Source organism: Mixophyes fleayi, chromosome 2 (genome assembly GCF_038048845.1).
Source record: "Mixophyes fleayi isolate aMixFle1 chromosome 2, aMixFle1.hap1, whole genome shotgun sequence".
NCBI classification, from domain to species: Eukaryota; Metazoa; Chordata; class Amphibia; order Anura; family Limnodynastidae; genus Mixophyes; species Mixophyes fleayi.
The window spans coordinates 33,580,801-33,607,162 of record NC_134403.1 but is presented as its reverse complement, the minus strand read 5'-3'; the positions used below and the strand labels follow the sequence as shown (position 1 = coordinate 33,607,162).

Genomic DNA, 26,362 nt, shown 5'->3' with positions numbered 1-26,362 from the left:
TACAGATGTATTATTACACATGTGGTACTATGCTATATTATTATTCGATGTATTATGTTTATTATTGAACTTGTTTTCTAGGAAAGTATTACTAAGTCTGCTTACAAAGCTCTCTATTCAGTAGGGTGTTATTTTTTTCCGCTCTGTCCAGAGTCAGATTTAGACCTCATGGGGCCCTAGGCAAAATACTGGTTTGGTGCCCCCTCCCTGAAAAAATCCATAGCACTATAGTTTTTAGCATAACATATACCCCTATTCATGGGCTGGCTGGCAGACTTTAGCTAAGGGGGGCAAGCACATAGCACTGGCCCATAAGTAGCGGCCCATTTTCAAAGGTTGGTCCCAACGCCAGCCCTGGGAGGGCCCTCTGGGGCCTGCTGGGCCCTAGGCAATTGCCTAGGTTGCCTAGTGGTAAATCCGGCCCTGGCTCTGTCCTATAATCCCCCTAACCTTCTCCTAAGGTCCTTCAGTCTTACGCAATCGCTTGGAAGTGTGGACCTCAGATTCCAGTTATCATCATCATCATCTATTTATTTATATAGCGCCACTAATTCCGCCGCGCTGTACAGAGAACTCACTCACATCAGTCCCTGCCCCATTGGGGCTTACAGTCTAAATCCCTAACATACACAGACCGAGAAAGACTAAGGGCAATTTGATAGCAGCCAATTAACCTACCAGTATGTTTTTGGAGTGTGGGATTGGAGTGTGGGGGGAAACCGGAGCACCCGGAGTAAACCCACGCAAACACGGGGAGAACATACAAACTCCACACAGATAAGGCCATGGTCGGGAATTGAACTCATGACAAAATGACAGGTTGCTATAGGCAACATCTCCACTTTTTCAAACCCGCAATCTAGCGCTTAGAATGTGTTCCAGTCATCCCAGCACTTGGAGCGTACACTAACTATTGGACGGCCATATTCTCCCATGTCTAAATTTCACCACTAAAAAGAAGAAACATTAAAGTAAAAGTTAATTACTTTCCCCCACCACTAATAAGTTAAAAGTGACAGACATGCCTGGAGATAATACCCTTTACTATGTAAGAGTAAGGTAGGAGCAACAGCAACCGAAATTTTGTAACTGGAACCACCACGGTTCCAAGGCTTGGGAGACACTAGATAAATTGATGCTGTGACACAGAGAGGTAGGTAGGTAAAGGCAGGACATGATTGGACAGTACATCAGCCACTCAGGTGAAGCAGTCATCCAATCAGGTGCAATATTACCTTCACCTCCATCTGAGCTATTAAGAATTTTGCTTGGTACCACTGGTGCCCAGGTGCTTGAGGTCTTTAAACTGAGGCATTTTCCAGTAGTTATACTAAGGTATCATAGTCCCATGGTAGTATTTTATTGTTTTTTGATAATATCTACAAGGAGGTACAATGCTGCCAAGTTTAATGTCATGATCATAATTTACTTTTGACAATTGTGTGTGAGCTAATTGCCTTCATATGCACATTTATGGACAGATAATCAGTAGAATATCATGAAATCAACAACAGAAGGATGGAGAATAACTACCACATGCTGTTTGATATTAAACCCTCATTTTATCCACACTGCATAATAATAAACTAACACCTGGATACCCTATGAAATGAAGTCATAACAACGCACAGCTTATACTATCCTTCAGCTAAACATTTGTGTTGGTTCTGTTCACAACCAATTTCAGATTTGAATTGCTACGTACTTGTTATCACCTTACTCTTCCTGTTACTGAATGGATGGCTGCAAGTGTCAGCTTAGAATATTCTACACTAGGCTCAATAATCCAGTGATTGATCAAGGGGAAATACTGCATACTCTGTTCATAAGTACTAGATATACATAAGAGTCTACTTGTCTGCCTTATCCTACTTTTGTATGCATATTATATAGATACTTACGTACATTGCTAAGTGATATCTTGCATTCAGCACTGGGTCCACTGTTAGAGGCAGAGCTTATAGTGCTGGAGGTCTGAGGTAGATGGGTGCTAAATATGACTATATTTGATGTTGGAATTGTCTATCCAGGGGCAAACGCAGGATTTGTAGAGCCGCCAGTGGGTGTGACCAGCATGCATGGGGGCGTGGCTATAATATTAGGCAGTGCTTGGCTGCTCTCCAACTTTTCCTATCCCCATAATATACATAGACAATGCTGCGTAGACTATTGTTAGGTGCACGCAGCTCTCCCTTTTCAAGCAGAGCCGTGTGAAGCGGGGGCAGGGCCCAGCCACCTCAATTATACAGTGCCCCAGGCTTGGAGGGGGGTTTCCAGGCACTAGGTTTGCCTATGCTATCATACTAATAAGTAGCTGAAAAGATCATCAGGAATCATTCAGTCCTCTATGTTACAGAAAGTACTAACTCTGAAAAGGAGGAAGCCTGACCCCACAGTCCTAATTACAGTAACCGATCCCTTACTGATCCCTTACAAATACAAGACCTCCCTTTCGCTGTCAAAAAAAACCAGTTAAACCATGTGGGGCAAAAAGTAAGGCCACAGCTTTGTTAAATTAGGTTATAAATCCTTGCCAGCAAACGAAACATATGCAACACCAAGAGGTCAGCCGTAATATTCAGCACATGCGTGTACTCCGTCCACTTCACCAAAAAGTTGACTTTGCAGTCGTAAGCCAAAGAGACAGAGGGCCTGCTTCACGTTTGGACTAAGGGTGTGCACCGGCCACTTTTGGGGTTTTGGGTTTTCGGTTTTGGGTTCTGATTAGCTTGAGGTTTCGGGTTCTGATTTGTTTTGCCAAAACACCCCACGAAAGGTTTTGGTTCTGATTTTGGGTTTTGGGTTCTGATTTTTTTTAAACAAGCATAAAAAGTGCTAAAATCCATATTTTTGGGTTTTTCTTTCACTCCTACACTATTAATAACCTCAATAACATTCATTTCCACTAATTTCCAGTCTATTCTGAACACCTCACAATATTGTTTTTAGTCAAAAAGGTTGCACCGAGGTAGCTGGATGTCTAAGCTAAGCGACACAAGTGGGCGGCACAAACACGTGGCCCATCGTAGGTGGCTGTGTAGGCTTGAATGGCCTTTTGCTGCTCCTCCATCCTCTGCAGCATATAGAGGGTGGAGTTCAAGCGCATCACTACCTCTTGTTTGAGGTGATGGCAGGGCAGGTTCAGCCTTTTTTGATGTTGCTCGAGTCTGCGGTAGGCACTGGCAGAATGCCGAAAGTGTCCAGCAATTTTGCGGGCCACCGCAAGCATCTCCTGCACACCCCTGTCACTCTTCAGGTAATGCTGCACCACCAAATTAACGGTGTGGGCAAAACATGGGACGTGCTGGAAATTGCCCATATGTAATGCCCACACAATGTTACTGGCATTGTGTGACACCACAAATCCCCAGGAGAGTCTAAGTGGGGTAAGCCACTGCGAGGTTATTTCCCTCAGTTTCTCTAAGAGGTTGTCACGGTTGTGCCTCTTATTATAACCGGTGATACACAACGTTACCTGCCTTGGAACGAGCAGCCGTTGTGGAGATGCTGCTACTGATGCAGCTGCTGCTGTTGCTGCGGAAGGTGATGCATCTACCCAGTGGGCTGTCACAGTCATATAGTCCTTCGTTTGCCCTGAACCACTTGTCCACATGTCCGTGGTTAAGTGGACAGTGGGTACAACCACATTTTTTAGAGCACTGAGGACACTTGTTCGTACTTATCTGTACATCTTTGGTATCGCCTGCCTAGTGAAGTGGAATCTCGACGGAATTTGGTACCAGGGACACAATACCTCCATCAACCGTCTAAATCCAACTCCACTGATGGTGGACACCGGACGCACGTCTAACACCAACATAGCTGTTAAGGCCGCAGTTATCCGCTTTGCCATAGGATGGCTAGTGTCGTACTTGGTGCTCATGGCAAACGATTGTTGGACGGTAAACTGTTTGGTGAAAGACGTAGCGTTCTTGCAACTTCCCCTCTGGGAAGATGACCGACTACCAGCAGCAACAGCAGCAGCGGCAGTAGTAGGGGTACCGCAGCAGGATTCCTCAGATGAATCCCGTATTGAAGAGGACTCAGTCTGGCTGGTGACATGGCCTGCAGGACTCAATCTGATGGAGATCGTGGAGGAAGTTGACGAGGAGGGTGTTGGTGGGGTGTATCCAACAGGACCAAGGGATTTAGGTGTCCCTGGACTGATGACGGCCCTAGCCCCAGTTCCTGAACTAACCACTGAACTATGAAGGTTATTCAGGTGACGTATAAGGGAGGATGTCCCTAGGTGGCCAAGATCCTTACCTCTGCTTATTTGAGCTTTACATAAGCTACATATGGCCAGACATTTGTTATCCGGATTGGGGTAAAAATAACTCCAGACAGAAGAGGTGCATTTCTTGGTCTTCTGACCAGGCATGACGATGGGCTTTTTCATCCCATGGACATCCACTTTTTTCCCCCCTGGTGCCTCATTTAAAATAACCACATCAGCATCCTCCTCATCAAGTTCCTCCACAACGCCAGCTACATCAATAGCCTCCTTGACACCTTGATTATCCAGATCTGGAGCGACACTGTGGGTCATCCTTCCAGCATATGCAGAGGGTGTGCTGCAAATGGTGGATGGAGTCACCTCTTCCCGTACAGTAATGGGAAGGTCAGGCTTCGCAACTACCAACACCCTTGGACTCGCCTTGGGGATTTGTGATGTCATCTGTTTAGAAGGCAGAGTTGTTTGCTGTGTTGTTACTGACAGCATAACTCTTTTAAATTTTTTGGAGGGGTGGGGGGAGGAGGAGGGCTTAGATCCTTGGGTGAAGCTGAATCACTAGTGCTGAACACGGGCCAGGGCCTAAGCCGTTCCTTGCCACTCCGTGTCGTAAAGGCCATATTGGCAAGTTTACGTTTGTCCTCAGATGTTTTCATTTTTCTTTTTTTACTAATTGTAGTGAACTTTTGCTTTTTGGATTTTACATGCCCTCTACAAGGAGATTGGGCATCAGCCTTGGCAGACGACGTTGATGGCATTTCATCGTCTATGTCATGACTAGTGGCAGCAGCTTCAGCATTAGAAGGAAGTGGGTCTTGGTCTTTCCCTACTTTATCCCCCAAATTTTGGTACTCCATTATATGCAGCACACGTTGTATTACAGTACTATTTTTTAAATACTGCAAGAACAGTGAACAATTTTTAATAGATTGCAGTATTAATGTTAATGGACTGCAATAATTTTTTTTAGACTTTTTAGAATATTTTTTTATATTTTTTTAAAAGGATTTTTGTCGAATTATAATTTTTTTGGAAGATTTTTTAATACTTTTAAAATAAAGATGCACTTAGCAAAACAAAGCACAGGACAAAAGCACCGCTGGACTCAGCAAGGACAGAGCACTGGACTGATGGACCACTGGACTCAGCAAGGACAGAGCACTGGACTGATGCACCACTGGACTCAGCAAGGACCAGGGCCGGATTAACCATAGGGCTAACTGGGCTACAGCCCAGGGGCCTATGGCATCCAGGGGGCCCTTGAAAGTGCTCAGCAGCAGTATTGATCGGTCGGGGGCGGGGGCGCCCCTGGCGCGATCAGTGCTGCTGAGCACTTTCACTGTGGTCCTTCTCCGGCGGGTTGTAGTCTCCTTACTGAGGAGATCTCTTGAGTCTCACTCTCACGAGATCTCCTCAGGAGAGAGAGCACAGCGCCCCGGAGAAGGAGGTAAGTGCCGGGGGGGGAGGGGGCGCGCGGGCAGCTCCGATCACGGGGGGGCGCAATCAGCTCCGATCACGGGGGGGGGGGGCCCTCACGGGGGAATGGAGGACCCTTTAGCCCAGGGGCCTCCATTCCCTTAATCCAGCCCTGGCAAGAACACAGCACTGGACTGATGCACCACTGGACTCAGCAAGGACTTTTTTGATTTTTTTTTTATATTAATTTAAAAGGATTTTTGTAGAATTTTTCTTTTTTTTTCTTTTTATGGAAGTATTTTTAATACTTTTGAAAGAAATATGCACTTTGCAGAACAAAGCACAGGACAAAATGCCCCGCTGGACTCAGCAAGGACAGAGCACTGGACTGATGCACCACTGGATTCAGCAAGGACAGAGCAATGGACTGATGCACCACTGGACTCAGCAAGGACTTTTTTGATTTTTTTTTTTATATTAATTTAAAAGGATTTTTGTAGAATTTTTCTTTTTTTTTTTGTTTTTTATGGAAGTATTTTTAATACTTTTGAAAGAAATATGCACTTTGCAGAACAAAGCACAGGACAAAATGCCCCGCTGGACTCAGCAAGGACAGAGCACTGGACTGATGCACCACTGGATTCAGCAAGGACAGAGCAATGGACTGATGCACCACTGGACTCAGCAAGGACTTTTTTGATTTTTTTTTTTATATTAATTTAAAAGGATTTTTGTAGAATTTTTCTTTTTTTTTTTGTTTTTTATGGAAGTATTTTTAATACTTTTGAAAGAAATATGCACTTTGCAGAACAAAGCACAGGACAAAATGCACCGCTGGACTCAGCAAGGACAGAGCACTGGACTGATGCACCACTGGACTCAGCAAGGACAGAGCACTGGACTGATGCACCACTGGACTCAGCAAGGACAGAGCACTGGACTGATGCACCACTGGACTCAGCAAGGACAGAGCACTGGACTGATGCACCACTGGACTCAGCAAGGACACAGCACTGGACTGGTGCACCACTGGACTCAGCAAGGACACAGCACTGGACTGATGCACCACTGGACTCAGCAAGGACAGAGCACTAGACTGATGCACCACTGGACTCAGCAAGGACAGAGCACTGGACTGATGCACCACTGGACTCAGCAAGGACAGAGCACTGGACTGATGCACCACTGGACTCAGCAAGGACAGAGCACTGGACTGATGCACCACTGGACTCAGCAAGGACAGAGCACTGGACTGATGCACCACTGGACTCAGCAAGGACACAGCACTGGACTGATGCACCACTGGACTCAGCAAGGACTTTTTTGATTTTTTTTTTTATATTAATTTAAAAGGATTTTTGTAGAAGTTTTCTTTTTTTTTTCTTTTTTTGGAAGAATTTTTAATACTTTTGAAAGAAATATGCACTTTGCAGAACAAAGCACAGGACAAAATGCACCGCTGGAATCAGCAAGGACAGAGCACTGAACTGATGCACCACTGGACTCAGCAGGACAGAGCACTGCCAAAAGCACCACTGGACTCAGCAGGACAGAGCACAGCACAGCACAGCACAGCACAGTACGAGAAATAGCAGGACAGAGGACCACCTAACACACCCTCCCTCTTCCCTGATCAATGCCCGAGTGAAGATGGTGGCGGCAAGCGGGGAATTTAAAGGTTCCGAGTATCGCGAGGTCCGACAGCGGGATTATGACTCAGAGCCTCGTTTTAAGTTTCGGAATCGGCGGGAATACCCGGACAGTGCTCGGAACTGACTCGGATCCGCAATGTTCGGGGGGGCTCGGATTCCAGGAATCCGAGTGCGCTCATCCTTAGTTTGGACACAAGCTGCACGCAGGGTGCATTGTATAAAAAACAGCACGGAACTTCAACGTAGTTCCGAATGTATTTAAATTCAAGCGTATCTCAAGATACTTTTCAATCTGGGTGTAAGTGAGCTCTGCCTAGACAGACAGAACAGAATGCAGTATACGTACAAGTGTCTGTTCAATAAAAGCTCACATTAGAACACTTAAAAAATAAATTAAATTATAAAATAAAAGAAAAACTCTTTACAGTATAATAATTAATAAAAATATGCATTTTAAAAAAATATATGTTTTTTGTACTTTTTTTTAACAATAAATACATAAAACAAGATGCGTTTAATGCATACTGTACATAAAATAAGTTTTAAAGTCTCTTCCTTGCATACACATGTTCTGTTATACCTAGTGGATGTTTTTAATACAAAGATGATGCCATGTCGGTCATCACTTATCAGTCGGCACTTACACCTGACCTGTAGCTGGTCAAGGGATACGGCTGAAACCAGACATACTTATGAGAATCCCAAGACTTGAATCTACCGCCTCTTCGCCAGCACCGCCCCCCTTCCACCTCCCGTTCCACCTATCAAGTTGTCGGCAGTTGCGTCATTTACATTTGGACATGAATTGCATGCAATTGTGTTCTTTGGCATAAGGTCTGTTTCTGGGAATGCAAAGATCTATTTATTGCAAGATACAGCAGGCAGACTTACGCCCGGCCATGAATCAGGCCATGGGCGCTAACCTCCCCAGTCATGTGATCTACAGCTATCTATCTCTAATTACATCTCCAATCCTGCACCTCAGTTATGTAACACAAATATTTATCACCGGCAGACTTTCCCAATCTTTTCAACATCCAAAGTTATCCTTAAAACCTTTAATAATGAAACTTCCTTTTCCTTAGAATTTGCTATGAGGTCACAGACTGCCGGATTATAACCCCTCTAGATTTCCAACATCACCCAATTTGCTAAAGTTTGTAGTAATTTCCATTTATATATCAGATTACGTATATATATGTTGTCACTCTATGCAGATTCCTGTACATTCTACAACATATATACATGAAAATATCTGAAAATACAAAAGCATTTTGCATCGCATTGTTTAGTTAAAGCTTCTGTATGTACATTATGCAGATACATAGACAGTACATTGACATACATAGCTATGTAAACAGGATTGTAAAGGTTTTCCACCACAGTCTCCCCTCCCTCAAGAACAAGGGAAGGGGTCTTCCCCCGGCAGCCTGGATGCTTGCTCAGTTGGGTTCTTAGTGGAAATTAGTGGAGACCTCTGTTGTAAGGTTTAAGTAATGATTTATGGGTGCTGAAGATACCTGGGTAGAAATAACGGAAGGCTCCTGTTTAAGTGTTACAGCAGTCAGGCTGTCCAGAGGCGGCTCTTGTTATCATTACTGAAGCCATCCAGTTAAGGTCACCACTGACAGTAAGTACGGCCGCCGGCTGCAGTGACCCATTGATGGAGGTCCCGAACATGGAAGGATGCCAGCAGATTTATATGGTGGTAAGTGAGTGTATGTATGTGGGTGTTGGAGGACGAGAGTGGGGGTTGTGTTTACCTCAACGTCGCTAACCTTTTTCCTTGGGATAGGCCATGCTATTTCTAAATCTATGACTATTGGAGTCATTGCACAGTATTCATTTTCTATGAAGAAATTAATTTCGATACAAAATGAAATCTGTGCACAGATGACTATGAACTCTACCCAAATATCTAGAAAGAAGCAATCTCCATGCGATTCGATATTGTTTCCTTATTCTGTTAAAGAAACAATGAAAATAACTATTATTAACTGTTTGCACAACAATGATTTTACCATTAGAACAGAACTGACCTCCCTCGGCAGAACAGATAAAGACGATATCACTGAAGGGTCCGTCTCCCTTATTGTTGTATACACCAACTTTAACTTCGAAAGGAGTGAGCGGTGGGGTACTTTCATCTCTGTAGATAAATTTGGAGGCATCAGAAGACGTCACCATTTTCTCTTTCCATCCCCTTGTGTCGTTGGGTCTGAAGGCCACGATGTATCCAAATCCTTCGCCGTTCTGGAACTCTTCTGAGACAGGCTGTAAGAGACATAGCACTGATTAATATATAGAAAGAGAAGTTGGATGTACGCACTTTATTACATATAGAAGACACTACAATCTTCCTGCACCAGGGGTCTCACAGCGCTACTCTGTGCAGTTTAGGATCTGCTCCTTAAAGCCCCCATCTTTAAATTTCCTCTGGCCTGCGTTCCCCTCCTGACACCATGATATTGCCCAATCACACATCTGATTAGAGATTGGACTGTCTCCCCTAAGATCAGCTCACTTATATCCTGCTAATGTGAACATTCCGATGATCTGATTGGCTACAAGTTGTTATTCCCCGCCCACTTCACAGCTGGGGTTCCGAGCAGGAGATGAAGATTCCAAACTATAAGGTGTTTAGTCTCTAGTTATAAGCACCTTAAAAACTAGTTTCATTTTTGAGTGTCTGAAATATAGCTTTGTGATATTATACATAGGTATGATTTGCCAATTAAAACAATCAACATATTTTGTGCCTGATCTATCGGTTTGTTCATTTGTACTCACAACAGTGAGCCTACATGGGTGACATTATTTTTAATGTTTCCAAGGTAAAAGGCATTAGTGAATCATTAAAAATTCACATGAGCTATAGATACCGCCATGGAACTAACTGCAAAGATGCCAATTACCATGGAAAGACATCCTCAGTATGTATTTGAATTAATTCAGTTACCTTTACAGAATGTGTACTGTGTTTTTTTCCTGATATTTATTATTTAAGATTACTTTCAACCTAGCATTATATCATTAAAAGAAAATATGTATACCACTTTATTTTAATGGTCTAAATTGCGTATATATTTTATTTTGACATATTCATGGTGTATATGCCAGAATATTGCTTTTAGAATTGCACAGATGATTTAGAACAGATTGGTCGGCTCTCAGGAATAGCGTTATCACTGGCACGTATCTAAATGACCATAGTGTCTGCTAGATTACTAATATTTGGTAGAGTCACAGTTGCCCTTTTCCAAACTATATCACAACACTATATTTTGATGTTGACGTTCTATAAGTTAAGGATAATTATAAGAAGAATTACTTACCTCCCAAGTTATCACTAACTCATGTCGTCTTCCACTTCCTCCGCTGACGTTAGCTGGAGGGGTTTTGGGCACTAGGGAAAAACAACACAATTGCCTTTACAATCGATATAACATTATCATGTAGTAATCAGTAGATTACATCAGAACATGGTTTTCAAGAAAAATCATTACATGAGGATAAATGCTGAATAACATGTTACCACCTGTTTAGAAGGCACCTTAATGTCTCATTATACCTAAAACCTACTGGACGCCATGTTTTTGGACCCCATGTTTTCAGAACAAATTATACCACTCTGCAGTTATACATCTTCTGGTCTGTAAGCGGTGTCTTGAAGCTGCATTGTAGGACATATCACTAGATCACTTTGACAACTCCTTGGGGTAAATGTATCAAGCTGCGAGTTTCTGGCAAACTTGAAAAGAGGAGACGTTGCCCATAGCAACCAATCAGATTCTAGCTATCATTTATTTAGTACATCCTACAAAATGATAACTAGAATCTGATTGGTTGCTACAGGCAACAACTCCACTTTTTCAAACCCGCCGGAAACTGGCAGCTTGATATATTTACCCCCTGGAGTACAAAGTCATTTCAATTGACTCACCCCACTAAACGTCTATCCAGTGGTATAATCAGACAGGGACCAGTCCTTGTTATCATTCTTTGTGCCATGCCTAATGCTCTGTACTCTGAGATATGTCTGCGACAATACCATATTCACGATTCCATTTTAGAAGTGTGACCTACATTCTTGATCCGATGACTGATAAAGCACCAACACTTTTATTTCCCTGTGTTACACCAATTGTTCCCAACATGTAGTTTATATCATACTTGCCAACTCACCTGGACTGTTCGGGCGACTCCCGGATTCCGGGTGGGTCTCTCGGAGTGTACGGCAGTCTCCCGCATCTGCCCACTTCCTAGTGAAGTGGCCAGAATTAGGTCTCTGGGAATCGCGGCATTTGGCCCCGCCCCCGCTGTAAATTACTCCTTTGCGTCATTACGTCACAGGGGGCGGTTTGAAAAAGACGCGATTTTTGGAACCCCACACGCCCACCTCCCCCGGCAGGTCGCGGATGCCAACTAGAAGTTGGCAAGTATGGTTTAGTCAGTGCACTCACATTTTATTTCAGTAGATACAGATACAATTGCATAGCTTCACTTGTGTGACACTGACTGCACTCTTGTACTATTCAGAAATTCAAGGATTATTACGGTAATTAAAAAGCTGACAGGGCATTTTTTTACTTTTCACAATAACCTTTCCCCCTATGCCTAGCAAAACAGCAGAATTGACACAGCAAATTTTTAAGGGATATTGAAGAACATGGAACTAGATATTGCACTGATTAGAATAGTACTAGGTCCACTTAGTTAGAATTGACCTTTCCACAAGGCAGCCCTGACTCATTTGAAAGTCCTGCTTGCATCATGCCTATATGGAATACACTGTTTTGGAGGCTGTATTTCAATATTGGTAGTTGGTAATGTACAAATCACCTCCAGTCTGCTAAATAGATGAGGAATTCTCTGTTTATTTAAAGAGAATCTGCCACAAGACTTAATGAATTCTTTAAATGTATTTATTATATAGCACTGCTTACATTAATAAACAAAAAAAAAGAGTTCCTTAGTCCTTTTGTTTGTCCGGTAGAGAGTAATGTCGTGTGCTCTCAAGGTGACAGCTATCTGCAGAAGCCGAGTCAGACTGTCAGCATAAGCTATGTGATCTCCTGGGCTGGCATCCTCCATTCCTCTCTTGCTGTGAGTCATCAAGAAAGCCAGCTGCGAGCGAGCACACGGAGCGAGCTCTATTAAATGCTCTCTCCCAGGCGAACAGGGTCACAGAGGAACCCAGTTTCCATCTCTGCTTATATAGTGCACAAGCCACTAAATAAATAAGCAACAAAATAGCAAATTGCGAACCAGACGAAAGGTTTCCAGTGTACAGCAACCTTCTGCTGTTCATTCCGTATCTTTGCTACTTACAATACAGTGTACTGTTTATGATGTTCATTTACATGGATACTTATTTTTCTTTATTACATTAAAGGACTTTTCTTTTTATTCCACATCATTTTGGTTCTCTTTCAAACTGCGTAATCTGTGTAAGGTCAGACTGTTAGCAGAAATGTTACTAATTAGTTAGTCCATAAAGCCTGGCCTATACTGTGATGTTATGCAGATAACTCCGTAATACTAATTATTTGTAGTTAGTTTGATCATGGAGGCTCCTGTTTCTATGTTACATATGCCAGACGCTCACTGATCGCACACCAGCATCCAGTTTATATCACTCAGTGTAGTGTGTAACTATCAGTGTAATTTATCACCGCATTCATATGGTTATAAAACTTGCATATTGACACATAATTAGTATATTCTGAGGCTTCTGCATATTAATTGTTTGTAATGAGGCACATAAAGAAGACAGCCTTGCTCTAACGACGAGCAAGAACGACACAACATTTCATTTTGCATCGTCTTTTCCTGACAGTTTGGAACAGATGTACAGATGGTGAGACCAAATAAAAGTGTAGCAGAGAGAGGAAATCTTTGCAATATCTGATGAAACTTGGATGACTATAACTAACACATGAGAACTGAAAAGGTATTTTCTTTAAACTCAATTTAAAAATTGAAAACCAGGGCAAGACGTCTGATGTTACCAGAGCTGCCAACTGTCCCCAATTCCCAAGTGTCGCCCCAGATTGTATCTACCTGGGTGATCTTGCCCTGAGTTTGGGGATTATTTGCAAGCAGCAGGATTCGGTGGTGTAGTGCATCGCTATAGATGTATCTGCGCAGATTTGTATTTGCTTCCAGTATGGATTATTGACTAATATTTATGTTGCAAATGGGCATATATCAAAAAATCCTATCAGCTATTTATATAGCGCCACTAATTCCGCAGCGCTGTACAGAGAACTCACTCACATCAGTCCCTGCCCCATTGGAGCTTACAGTCTAAATTCCCTAACATACATACAGACCGAGAGAGACTAAGGTCATTTTAATAGCCGCTAATGTTTTTGGAGTGTGGGAGGAAACCTGAGCACCCGGAGGTTTCACTGGGAGAACATACAAACTCCACACAGCTGCCCAAAAAACCATATAAACCCATCAGCAACTACGTTTCCTTTGTCTAGTGCAGAGCTCTTCAAGTAGTGCACTCTAACACTTCTTTATGGCCTCAACCATTCTCGACAACAGACTCTACTCCATGACATTATATTTAATAGTACTTGACCCAGAACAACAAAGTAATTATTATTATTTATTTGCTTATAAAGCATAAATGTATCGCACAGCGCTTTCCACATGGAAACAAGCACAGTAATAAAATTATATAGCAAGACTGAGTATTACCAAACTGACAACAGGGGTGAAAGGGCCTGGTTCACAAACTTATAATCTATAAGAAAATAGGAGTTTGAAGTTAAACGCCACAGAATGCTTATTAGTCCAACCAGAAAGAAACAAGAAAAAGTGTTTAGTGTGTCTATGATCCAGACACACAGCAATGTGGGTTTAGGGGTCAGTAGGTTGTTTGATATAGAAAGAGAATAAATGTAAGATTTGTGTGAACTGTGGGGAGGGGTAGAAATATTATAGGGAGGGTCAAAGAGCTGTTAAGAATTTTTTAAGCTGGCCTGAAGAGGTGAGCTTTCCAGGAACTCCTGAAGGATTAGGGGCCAGTGGCAGATCCAGAGTAGGGCGAATTGGGGCAACCTCCCCCTCGCCCCTAGCAGCAACCTACAAACATTAACATGACTGATCAGAGCAAAGGAGGGGCAGGGTTGACCAATCAGATTGAAGGAGGGGCGGAGCTATGTTGAATCGTCCTTTCTAAATAAAAAAAAGTCTAGATCCACCCCTGTTGGAGGCTATGGGAAAATCTTATTTTAAGAGGGAGGGAATTGAACACTAAACACACTCACTAGAGCTTACAATCTAAAGAGTAAGGTTGACACATGGGGGTGAGTAAGTGAAGGGGATCTGAGGGCAATAGGCAAGAGGGGGAGAGATGAAGGATGAAAGAGGGTGAGGTAAACTACATGGTGAAATGGTAAAGTGGAGGACTGATGGGCTTTTCTAAATAGGTTGGTTTTCAATGACCGTTTGAAGCTATGTAGGCTAGGGGGTAGTGGGATAGAACAAGGGAGATAGTTCCAGTGGTGGGGGCTGCAGGGGAGAAATCTTGGATGAAGGGGTGAGATGTGGTTATCAGAGAGGATGACAAGCAATGGTTACTGGCTGACCGGAGAGGGAGGGAGGGAGGGAGGGAGGAAGTATGTATGGAGATGAGGTTGGAGATGTAGGGAGCAATGGAGTGGGAGAGGGCCTTGTACGTGAGGAGTTTGAGGAGTAAGGGAAGGGGAGCCAGAGTACCTGTCAATAATAATTACTGCACCCTAACACTTCTCTAGCCCTGTATAATGCATGCTGTCCTCACTAGCTGTCCTCAATCTTTACCTCTATTTATCAATAATATATTGTGATGTGCGGTGTCATAACATCAACTAGAGTGCGTCATCTGTGACAACCTGAAGCACTCATGACATTCCACAGAATGTCACTGCTAATCTTATTGTAACGTACACAAATACTATATGTACTATAAGATTATCCCTAGTGCCAGGATTTATCCTGCTGTCCCCCTATTTCTCCCGTTATCTCTCTATACTTTCTATGTTAGCTGTAGATCAACCAAAAATTAAAGGCTCAGCCCTCTCATTAATATTAAAACTATGCCAGCATTCATTGGTGCCTATGGCAGCCTTATGTACAGTACAACCAAGTGTAGCACATTCAAAATATAATTTCTCTTTCAGTATACACCTAATAAAAACACACCTAACTATCATAAAAATATGGTGATAAACAGTTTCACCTGGGATAATACAAAATGTTAGCCATGTACTCCAAACAGAGTATAATCACCAAAATATTATTTTATGACTTTTTTTTTCCGATTAGTGTGTGTACAGTACATTATTTTAAAATCCAAGAGTAGTTATACAAAACACACATATTTCTGTTATATTTATTTTTTTCAATTAATGTTTCTATGTCCCAATAAAGTGTTCTCCTCACCATCACACCGTGGAGGCGGCCATTTTGTGATCCGAATGCATATTCATAGGAATACAGCCTCTGCAGTGCATTCCTTATCATTAGGCACAGTAGGATTGTGCCTAAGGGGGGCAGAGACTGACAGTGAGCTCTTTCCCCACACAGAACGTCAAATTTGTTTTTCTTTTGACAAGAAAACAAAACAATGAACCGAGGGAATGAGAAATATCAGCTGATGTGAGTTTATTTGACGTGGAGATACAGTACTTATAATATACTTTCTGACATGTTGGGTAAAAGAGAAGTATGGATTCAGTACAGGAACTTGAAATGCTTTGCAGCTAATGGGGTAGTTCATACTTGCCAACTCTCCCTGAATGTCAGGGAGACTCCCTGAAATAGGGGTGATCTCCCTCACTCCCTGAAGAGTCTGGCATTCTCCCTGATGTTGAGCCAGTACAAGAGGTGGTTGGCTTCACCATCTGTGACATGATGACACAGTTCAGAAACTGTGTCCTATGTCCATGTATTGATGCCTATGGAAGTGGCCATTTTCTTGAAGACCAAGTTTTAATCAAAGACTGACAGGTAAGACAACTTGACCAGTAATAGAGACAGAAATGTAAAAGACACTTCAGCCTCTAGAGATTCATTAGCTGCTTTTCTTTAACTTATAGTTGCCTACTCTCCCAGAATGTCCAGGAGACTCCTGCATTTCTGGGAGACCAGAGAGCAGGGCAACATCCTGGTTCTCGCCCGAGCAATAGATAAGTGGGGTGTGGGGCTTAATGATGCAAATATCGCGTCATCTTAGCCCCTCCCGCTGTTGTAATTGGCCAAAATTGTGACAACCGTTGAGAGGGGGGGGGGGGGGCAAAATGATGCGATTAATCAAGCCCCGCCCCCACATGCCCGGCTCTCCCGGATCTCCCTGAAGCCAACGAGGAAAAGTTGGCAATTATGGGGTAGTTTATTTATTCAATGTATTTATCTCAGGTCAGTGACTAGCTACATGATAAGAACTCTCACAGAAATAAGGCAGCATGTAGTGACCAACTTCCAAATAATTTTCTGTGCCCACTATCAAACTATTTTAGTTTAGTTATACTGTAAAGAAAACACACGTTTCATATTGCTCATCAATAAACTCCATCACTACCTAATAATAGACCTGTCACGTAAAAATACCAAAACAAACACTTCCACCTGGTGAATTGTTGTATGATTTCATATAATCGCAGATGCTTCTTTTATTTGTAGAGATAACTCGTATTTTAGTATGGCTGCCATTTGATTCATTAACTCCCCAGAAAATTGATGAATTGCAACTTCTGGGAGTTTCTCCAGCGAGGCAGGGAAAAGAGCGTCCTGCAGGCTTTATTGAATGGGCGCCTAAAGGATTGTACAGTATATTAATGCGTTCAATCGTTCCTAGTCATCATACTGTAGTTCCTTAGATCCCCAAGTGGGAGGTTAAATTACATGTCATTTTATTTTGTAACAAAGTGATTTGGAAAACAGATGTGACACTTCTAATCATGACATGAATCCCACACACTGTGTGAAGATCTAATTTATAAGAGATTGATTCTGTTAGTATATTTCTTGCATAAAAATGATAAGCACTGACAGTGTATTTGGGCTTCTTGCAGTTTATGAGGAGTTTATGTCAGATAATCACATTATATATCTTTATATTGTAAATTCTCAATTCTATTTAGGGCGCTGACACCCAAAACCTAGTCTGGGCACCCAGCATGAACTGTGTTTCAGGAGCTCCAATGGGGACTAAAGTTTTGAAACGTTTGCGTATTCAGTTTTGTTTTGGAAATGTCATTCAGTTGTGTTATATGAATTTGAGCAATTTAAAAATGTCTGAAATCCCTATAATGAACCATTATCTATTATGAGGTAATGATACGGGGTTTTGAATTTTTTGGGACACAATCATGGCTTGCCCTGGAGTTTTGACGGAGTGTGAGGAAAGAATGGGTTAATTCGACACCACCATTGCTCCATCTTATTTCTCACAAAATGTGTAATGCTTTCAGTATACTTTTTAGCCTTGTTGTTCCCCCCCCCCCCCAGACCCAAAAGCTTCCTAATTTATATTTTAAGTCCAAACAGATTAATTAATGTGTGCATATACTGTGTCTTCATGTTCATTTCAACTAGAGATGCTCACTGACCCCTGTGAACTGGATTTGGTTTTGGTTTTGGATCTGGATTAGCTTCGTGTTTTGGTTTTGGTTTTGGCAAAACCGCCCTCGTTTGTTTTGGTTTTGGATTTTTTTAGAAAAAATCCTAAAATATGATAAAATCACATAATGTTGCTCTTTTTTGTTCCTACATTATTCTTAACCTCAATAACACTAATTTCAAGTTATTTGCAGTCAATTTTGACCACATCACAGGTCACAATATTATTTTTATACACTTTCGGACAAATACTGCAGCGACCTGGCTGGATGGTAAGTGACAGAGCAATGACACAAACACACGGCAGTTCCTAGCACATCTAGGACACATTGGCACACAGTAGTGGCAGAAAAGAAAAATGGTGGAAGATGGAAGTGTCCTTGGCACCGCCCTCCCTCTCACCCACCGTTATGTTGGATCTTAAAAAGGAATCCAAAATTTGCGAGATCCGACGATGTAACGATGACGTTTTGCCTCGTTTTCAAATCCGAAAAAGCGTGAAGGTACCGAGCCGACTCGGCTGGGTACTCGGATCTACTAAGTATATTCGGTTCTCGGGAAACTGAGCCTGAGCATCTCTAATTTCAACAATATGTCTTTTAAAAAGCTGTGGCGATCCTGGGCAAGAGTCTGTGAAGGAAGGGGTGAATCGTAAAACAATACCCTTAGTAAGTAAATCACCATTCCATATGTTATTTTCAGGAGATCCTTTGTGTGGACCTGGAATCTGTAGACAGAGTGGAGCCGCCACTGACAAGAGGTCTGATACAAAGATGGGCAGCATCCAAGTCACGTTAAGCCAAGGTAAGTCTAATTTAGGGAGAACACCAGAGTTAGTCACATCCCCATTGATTAGGGTCCAATGTCTGAGATCCAGGAAATTGCCTTGCTAATTGTGTGAACTTGATATCCTCAGACAGTGTGGAGCTGCTGCCGGAGCGGTGGAGACTGGATTGAAGACAATATAAAGAGCACAGGCTGCTGCATCAGAGGCACTCTTTGCTGCGTGGAAGAACTGAGTGTCAGTGCTGGCGTGGCATTATGGCTCAGCTGGAATGACCGAAGATTGGAGTGCTGGTAGCATCAGGGAGTGAAGCCTCCTCAGAGTTAATAAAAGCCCGGATTGTCCATAGTGGCTAATATAATACTGGTATAGTGCTGCATTTCTACCCCTTGCGTGATGTATGTCACATCTACTGTAGTATGTAAGGTTTATGTTCAAGGTTCTCGTTTTCCTTTCAATTAGTGTTTTTAAATATAATAATAAAGTAGTTGATTAACATTTTTTTAATCTGAACAAATGTTATGACGCATCAACTTAATCTTGTGATTGAACCTGTTTTGAATTTCTCGTATTGGGATCTTTTTTTTTTGGGAGAAATTACAAACCTCTGTACCGATCATCATCATCATCATTTATTTATACAGCGCCACTAATTCCGCAGCACTGTACAGAAAACTCACTCACATCAGTCCCTGCCCCATTGGAGCTTACAGACTAAATTCCCTAACATACATATACACACACACACACAGACTAGGGTCAATTTGTTAGCAGCCAATTAACCTACCAGTATGTTTTTGGAGTGTAAGAGGAAGCCGTAGCACCCAGAGGAAACCCATGCAAACACAGGAAGAACATACAAACTCCTCACAAATAAGTCCATGGTCAGGAATTGAGCTCATGACCCCGGTGCTGTGAGGCAGAAGTGCTAACCACTAAGCCACCGTGCTGCCCATTTAAGGATCTCTTACCACAATCTTCCCCAGCGCCCTCATGGATAGCCAGTCATTCTCAGGACCTTGAAATGAGTCTTAGGGCTAGATTTACTAAGCTGCGGGTTTGAAAAAGTAGGGATGTTGTCTATAGCATGCAATCAGATTCTAGCTCCCACTTAACTACCTACCTTATCCTCTGCCTCTCCACCTTCTTTCCCCTTCCCTGCCTCCGTCCCTCTACTCTCCCTCTCTCCCCTGTGTTTCTCCGTTTGTCCACCCCTCCCCTTAGATTGTACGCTCCTCTGAGCAGGGCCATCTCTCCTCCTGTTTCCACCACTTCTAACTCTGCTCTCCAGCTACTTTGCCCTCCTCCTCGAGGGCCCTCCTCCCCCCTCTGGGGGTCTCCCTGTCTTCCGCGCCCTCCTTTTGGGCCCCGTCATTTGCGGATACTCCCCCCGCCCTCACTAGCTGTGCATTGACCTTACTGAGTTACTGTGCTTTATGTTTACTGTACTGTGCTGTCTCACCTTGTATTGTAATTCGTTTTTGTCCCTGTACGGCGCCACGGACACCTTGTGGCGCCCTATAAATAAAAATTAATAATAATAATAATAATAGCTGTCATTTTGTAGAAGGTACTAAATAAATTAAACCTGGAATCTGATTGGTTGCTATAGGCAACATACCCACTTTTTCAAACCCGCAGCTTAGTAAATCTAGCCCTTAGACATTTAGATATGTAAATCCATAGCTTAAAGAGATAAGGGTAGGATGTAAGCGTAACCGGGTAGGTGCATTTGCCCGAGCCTGGCCAAAAGCAAAAGGGTGACTTTGCAGGTCTAATGTCAGAATTGGTTAAAGGCTAACTGACTGATACACTTGACCTTGTTTGCTATGAGTTTGATTTCCTGATGGAACTTCCGTTTTGGATAAGTTGCAATAAAAATAATAAAATAAATACGTGGATCAAACTAGGTCTGTATCAAGAATTATTGCAAAAGAATCTCCTGAGGGAACCACAACTATTGGCGAAACACAAAATGTGCTTGTACCTGCACACTCCATGGTTTACTTAGGACATAGCTTGAGTCAAATATTTATTTACTTTATTATATGTATAACTTTATTTAATCTTTTAAATCTTTTTTAATTCTTCATTTACAGCTGTTTAATTCTTTACTATTTTGAACATTTATAATATTCTTTATCGCCATCTGTTATTGATGTTCTTGGTAGGTTCCACTAATCCAGCACTTCATGATTATCTCATTGTCACTGCCTTTTATTCATTGGCTTATTACCTTATCCAATTTTCACCACCACTACTATTTTTTACCTTTTATGTTATATATCTATTTTATCTTTACATACATCTCTATTTTACAACTAAATCCCACACCATTCTAACTGCAATTTTCATTCCATATAGCTTATTCCGCAACTAATCCTTAATTATTGTTTGGAATTTTCACTCCTACGTTCATATTTATGACCATTATCCACATTTTCTTTCTTCTCTCTCTTGGAGTCACCCCTTTATCTTTTTCGTCTATTGCCACTAACCCACTTTTTTCTTTTACCCTTTTATCTGTTGTTTTCTTGCTTTTACTTTTATACTCACTTCTTCTACTATTTCCATCCTTAGCCCCTCTGTCATCCTGTATCACCAATCTCATTCACCACAATCTACAGTTTAAGCTCTGCAACACTCATGGCTCTGCCTCTATGCGCTGGATTCTTGATTGCACCTCTTCTTAGAACGTTATTTACACTGCATTGACAACTTGTAACCCTTTCTCCTCGGCTCTCTCACGTATCTCTGTTGTGCTCTCCTTTCTTACAACTTAACAACAACCAAACAGAACCCCAACTCCCGTGTTACACCAATACAGATTTCTACCTACAGGTCATCAGAACACCGCCCACAGCGCTCCAGGGCGATAAACAGATCAGAATCCTGAGGACTTGTTAATTATATGGTCGTCACTATCTACCCCGTAATCCACCACCTAGCTGTAAGCCTTGTTCACAAACCTCTTTAACAGCCGTCAGACAGAAGAGCGGCAGAGTCAGTAGTGAGATCTAGGGGTAAATGTATTATGCTCCGATTTTTTGAAGTCGCCGGAAATTGGCGACTTTGCAGCTAAAATTTACAGCGGCGATGGCTTGTAAAGGGAATTACAAGCCATCGCCACTTTAAATTTTAGCTACAAAGTCGCCGATTTCCGGCGACTTGAAAAAATTGGAGCATAATACATTTACCCCCTAATGTTATCGGCAAGTTTGTTTTCAAATCTGCTGCTGCCTGATCTGATCATTTGTTCATTGACTTGAGCCAGGAAGTGGAAGATTTAAGACATTAGTTCAAGTGGAAGTAGCACTGGTGAGTTGTTACTCCGGTGCCCATTATTAGCAAGTACCCAGTCAATATTCACAAAAAACAAGAAGTACAAAACATTTTAACAATCATCATTAGGGAAAAACAAATCTGGACATAAACACCACTTTTCAGACATCAGATGGCTGGTTTTAGAAGAGGTGAAATGTTTGGAAGGTGTGGGTTTTAGATACATTTGAACTCAGCTTGAGATGTTTTGGCAATATTTTTGATTCTCTGTAACCTAAAAGGTTTGAGCAATGTCTATAGTCTGAAAAGTGTTTGTGATTTACCTAGTTTTAGTCTCACTGACAATGTCTCGAATTTACATTTACTGCTTCTCTGCTTGTCTCTCTAGCATTGTTACTTGGCACTAAATTTAGCAATTTTTCCATTCCTGCTAGCTTTTCAAAAACAGCAATTTTGACATTTATTACATTCCTATTATCAGCTACATTAAATCATACTGGTATTTTATTTTGTTTGTTATTCTGCATGCTGGTTTCGGGGTACATGTGTGTAATCCATAGTACAGGGTTCGAAAGTGTCTTAACTTAGATCCCCTCAGCACATCCCCAAACCGCCAATTTAGGCAAGATTTGGGGACTGTGATGCTGTTCCGCCGGTAAATATATATATATATATATATACACATACATACATACAGGGCCGGATTAACCATAGGGCTAACTGGGCTACAGCTCAGGGGCCTATGGCATCCAGGGGGCCCTTGAAAGTGCTCAGCAGCAGTATTGATCGGTCGGGGGTGCCCCTGGCGCGATCAGTGCTGCTGAGGACTTTCACTGCGGTCCTTCTCCGGCGGGCTGTAGTCTCCTTACTGAGGAGATCTCTTGAGTCTCACTCTCACGAGATCTCCTCAGTAAAGAGCATACAGCGCGCTGGAGAAGGAGGTTAGTGCCGGGGGGGGGGGGGAGCGGGGGCGCGGGCAGCTCGGATCATGGGGGGCGGGCCCTCATGGGGGAATGGAGGCCCCCTTAGCCCAGGGGCCTCCATTCCCTTAATCCGGCCCTGTATACATACTAACTACAAGCTGTACAAAAAATAGCAATATAAAAAAGTTTATACAAAAACACATAAATAAAGAAAAACAGACACCGATTGAACAGAATTCTGAACCCATTTAAAATTTCTCACCGGATTGAACTTCTCTGCCTCAATCTGTATTTGAAGAGCTCAAACCTTATTTTTATAATCTCTACATCATTTGTAATATTTAAGGCTAAAGTCTCAACAGTGGACTTAAAAATCAATTGGAAAAAAGTATTAATAACTAAAAAATCATCTTGTAAATCCATATTCAGAAACATGTAAAGTAATTTTAAAACCAATACAGTCAAAACTATTAAAGTAATCATATCACTGGGAATGACTAAAGATACTTCAAGATTGAATGGCTAATATAGTTTTGTAGCAGCAATTTTAACACAACATTTAAAGACAAATTTAATTTACAATAATCGTGAATTTAACCCGCTATTCTTCCAGTCAGCTTGCTGAAAAATATATGTCTCTCCATCTGCAAGGCCACATTTTAAAGTGGATATCCCATTTAGCAAATGAGTTGCCTGTGTTTATATTTAGAGATCTATTGACAATCATCTTCCATCGGCGGAATAAATAACAGCAGAACATGACTTGAGAAAAAATGTTCTGAGTAGATGAATTGAAACCCACGAATGCTTTTATACCCAGCAGACGGGGGATGCTGTATCGTAATTCTATCTATAAACTCTGTTGATTTGCATTCCAAACAAATGATTTGTTAACTCTGTAAATTAATTGTCATTTTGTCCATTTCGCATCAGGATAAAAAAAACACAACTCAACAATCGCTGCTGTTTTCTAAGATTTATATTTAAGATCTATATTTTCTGCCTACATTGTCTAACATTTTTAACCTGACTGCCTAAATGAAACAGCGCCGCGTGGATTGATGTTATTTTTATAATCTACCTCCATTAATGTCTATTTCCTTGAGGTGTGTGTCTTTGTGTAATCGCTATCTGCAGATCTGCACCCACATGGTGGAACACCTTTAAAATTCAGTCATTATTACCACCATTTATCTATAAACTGCCAGCATATCAAACAGCGCAGTACAGTTGGGGAACCATAATTACCAAAGTAGTAAAAATAAAGAATTGTTATAGGTGCATATGTCAGGATCAGGCTCCTCTTGTAAAATAAAATAGATACAGATGTAACAATTATTTTTTATGACCTGCTTCCCGTGGTCCTCTATGAATATTCATGATTAGGACCATCTTAGTTACATGCGAGTAATATCTAGTGGTCTATAAATGAAGTATGTCCGTTTAATACCTATACTGGTCCCGGGTTGAGTACAGAGACTACAGTTGCAGAGACAACACCACAGAGACTACAGAGAGTTGTCCAGTATTTCAACAAGGGACAATGTAATTGAGATGCTCTACAGAAGAAGTTGCGCTTTATAATCACGGAATGCAGAACACTGGGAATTCCATATACAGAATGCCCCATGCAGAGTGTGGGTGTCTCAGGATATAGCTGCCACTTCAACAGCAAGCTGACAGAACTGACAATTTCTGTCCTAGAAACCAGGGAAAGAAGAACCCACTGACAAAACAATCAAATATGGAAATATCTCAAACCTGTTTTTGAACCTTTGACTTGTATACAGCTAACATCAGAGGTTAGATACAGTTAGATAGATAGATAGATATATAGATAGATAGATATGAGATGGATAAATAGATATGAGATGGATAAATATATATGAGATGGATAGATAGATAAATATATATGAGATAGATAGATAGATAGATAAATAGATAGATAGATATGAAATAGAGAGAGATAGATAGATATGAGATAGATATTTGATAGATAAATAGATAGATATGTAGAGATGTGCCCCGCTGCCGTGCCCATGAAGAGGGTGAAGCTGGAACGTAAGAAGAAAGAAGACAACTCATCGTTCCTACATTCTAGTGCCGGTGAGTACTTCTCATTCTTCTCCGCAGGTCCCAGCAGCATAGGGCAAGTGAGCCAATCCAGGCTCACCTTCCCACACTGGCCAATCCTGGCTCACCTCCGGCAGTTTGAATTATAGGCGCCACGGTGAGCCAAAGAGTGCTCGCGGCGGTGCCGAATGACTTCAGCGTGCCGGCGACTATTTAAGCTGCCGAGCGCCGCCATTTTACAGACAGTTCGTCGGCGGAGCAGAGAGAAGAGGACGTTGTGGGACGTCCAGTGTCAAGAAACAAGAAGACGCTGGCGAAAGTGGTAGGGTACCCTTGTAAGAGCAAGGAGCTACCCTGCCGAGAGAAGACAGCGTCGGAGTCGCCGGCGGGGAGCCCTTGTAGGGGATGAGAGCACCCCCACCCAGAAGACAGCAGAGAGCTGCGCGTCGAACAGGAGAAGGGGCGCCACTGGCTGGAGGGTCTGGAAGACCCGGAGGCGGAGCCACCGGAGGCAAGGTGAGAATCCTGCGTGGAGCAGGTAAGTATACTCCATGCAGTTAGGTCAGGCACAAGGCCCGTGGGCAGTTCGGGCACTAGGCCCGTTGGCACTGATAGTGGGCAAAAGGCCCTGGCGCAGATAGGTATAGGTAGGGAATTATCAGGGCACAAAGACCTGTAGTTAGCTGGGCTTTGAGCCCATAGTTAGAGAGGAGCATTATTATTATTATTACGATTTATTTATATAGCGCCACTAATTCCGCAGCGCTGTACAGAGAACTCATTCACATCAGTCCATTGGGGCTTACAGTCTACATTCCCTAACACACATACACACACACACACACACACACACAGACACACACACACAGATTAGGGTCAATTTGTTAGCAGCCAATTAACCTACCGGTAAAGAGGGCACATGGTCCTATAGCTAGAGAATGGACACAAGGCCCTTAGCTTGAGAAGGGCACAAGGCCCCAGTAGGCAGAATCAGGGCACGAGGCCCAATAGGTAGAGTGGGCATAGGAGCCCTGAGTTGCATAGGGCACAAGACCCACAGGTGTAGTGTGGCACAAAAGGGTTAACGTCAGGCAACAGAGCAGAAGGCTCTTGTTACTGGTCTATTTAACCAGCTGGTTAGATAGTAGAGGTAAGTGCCTTCTGTTGTCAGCCTACCATATACAGTAGCAACGTATATTGAGCCTGTGTGTTGAAATATAGTATTGTGTAATGTGTTTGTTTGTTTGTGTTTTGTATGTTTATTTCCAGATGCAAGACGCCAGGCCCCCATTAAAGGTAGGCTCTTGTTTCCTTACTGTAATCCTGTGATTCTCTGTGTCTGTGGGGACAAAGTGGTTAGTTAGAGCAGACACGCAGTGAG

The 26,362-nt window shown here is 42.3% G+C and overlaps 1 protein-coding gene across 1 annotated transcript in view; it reads right to left on the bottom strand.

Annotated features, from left to right (window-relative positions):
• The window catches only part of CNTN5 (contactin 5), a 1,124,282-nt gene that overhangs the window by 33,369 nt on the left and 1,064,551 nt on the right, over nucleotides 1-26,362 (bottom strand). Inside the window, exons 20-21 of the mRNA XM_075198772.1 lie at nucleotides 10,638-10,708; nucleotides 9,342-9,576 (exon numbers count right to left, since the gene is read on the bottom strand). Coding sequence (XP_075054873.1) covers nucleotides 9,342-9,576; nucleotides 10,638-10,708 — 306 coding nt within the window. The remainder of the gene's footprint in view (nucleotides 1-9,341; nucleotides 9,577-10,637; nucleotides 10,709-26,362) is intronic.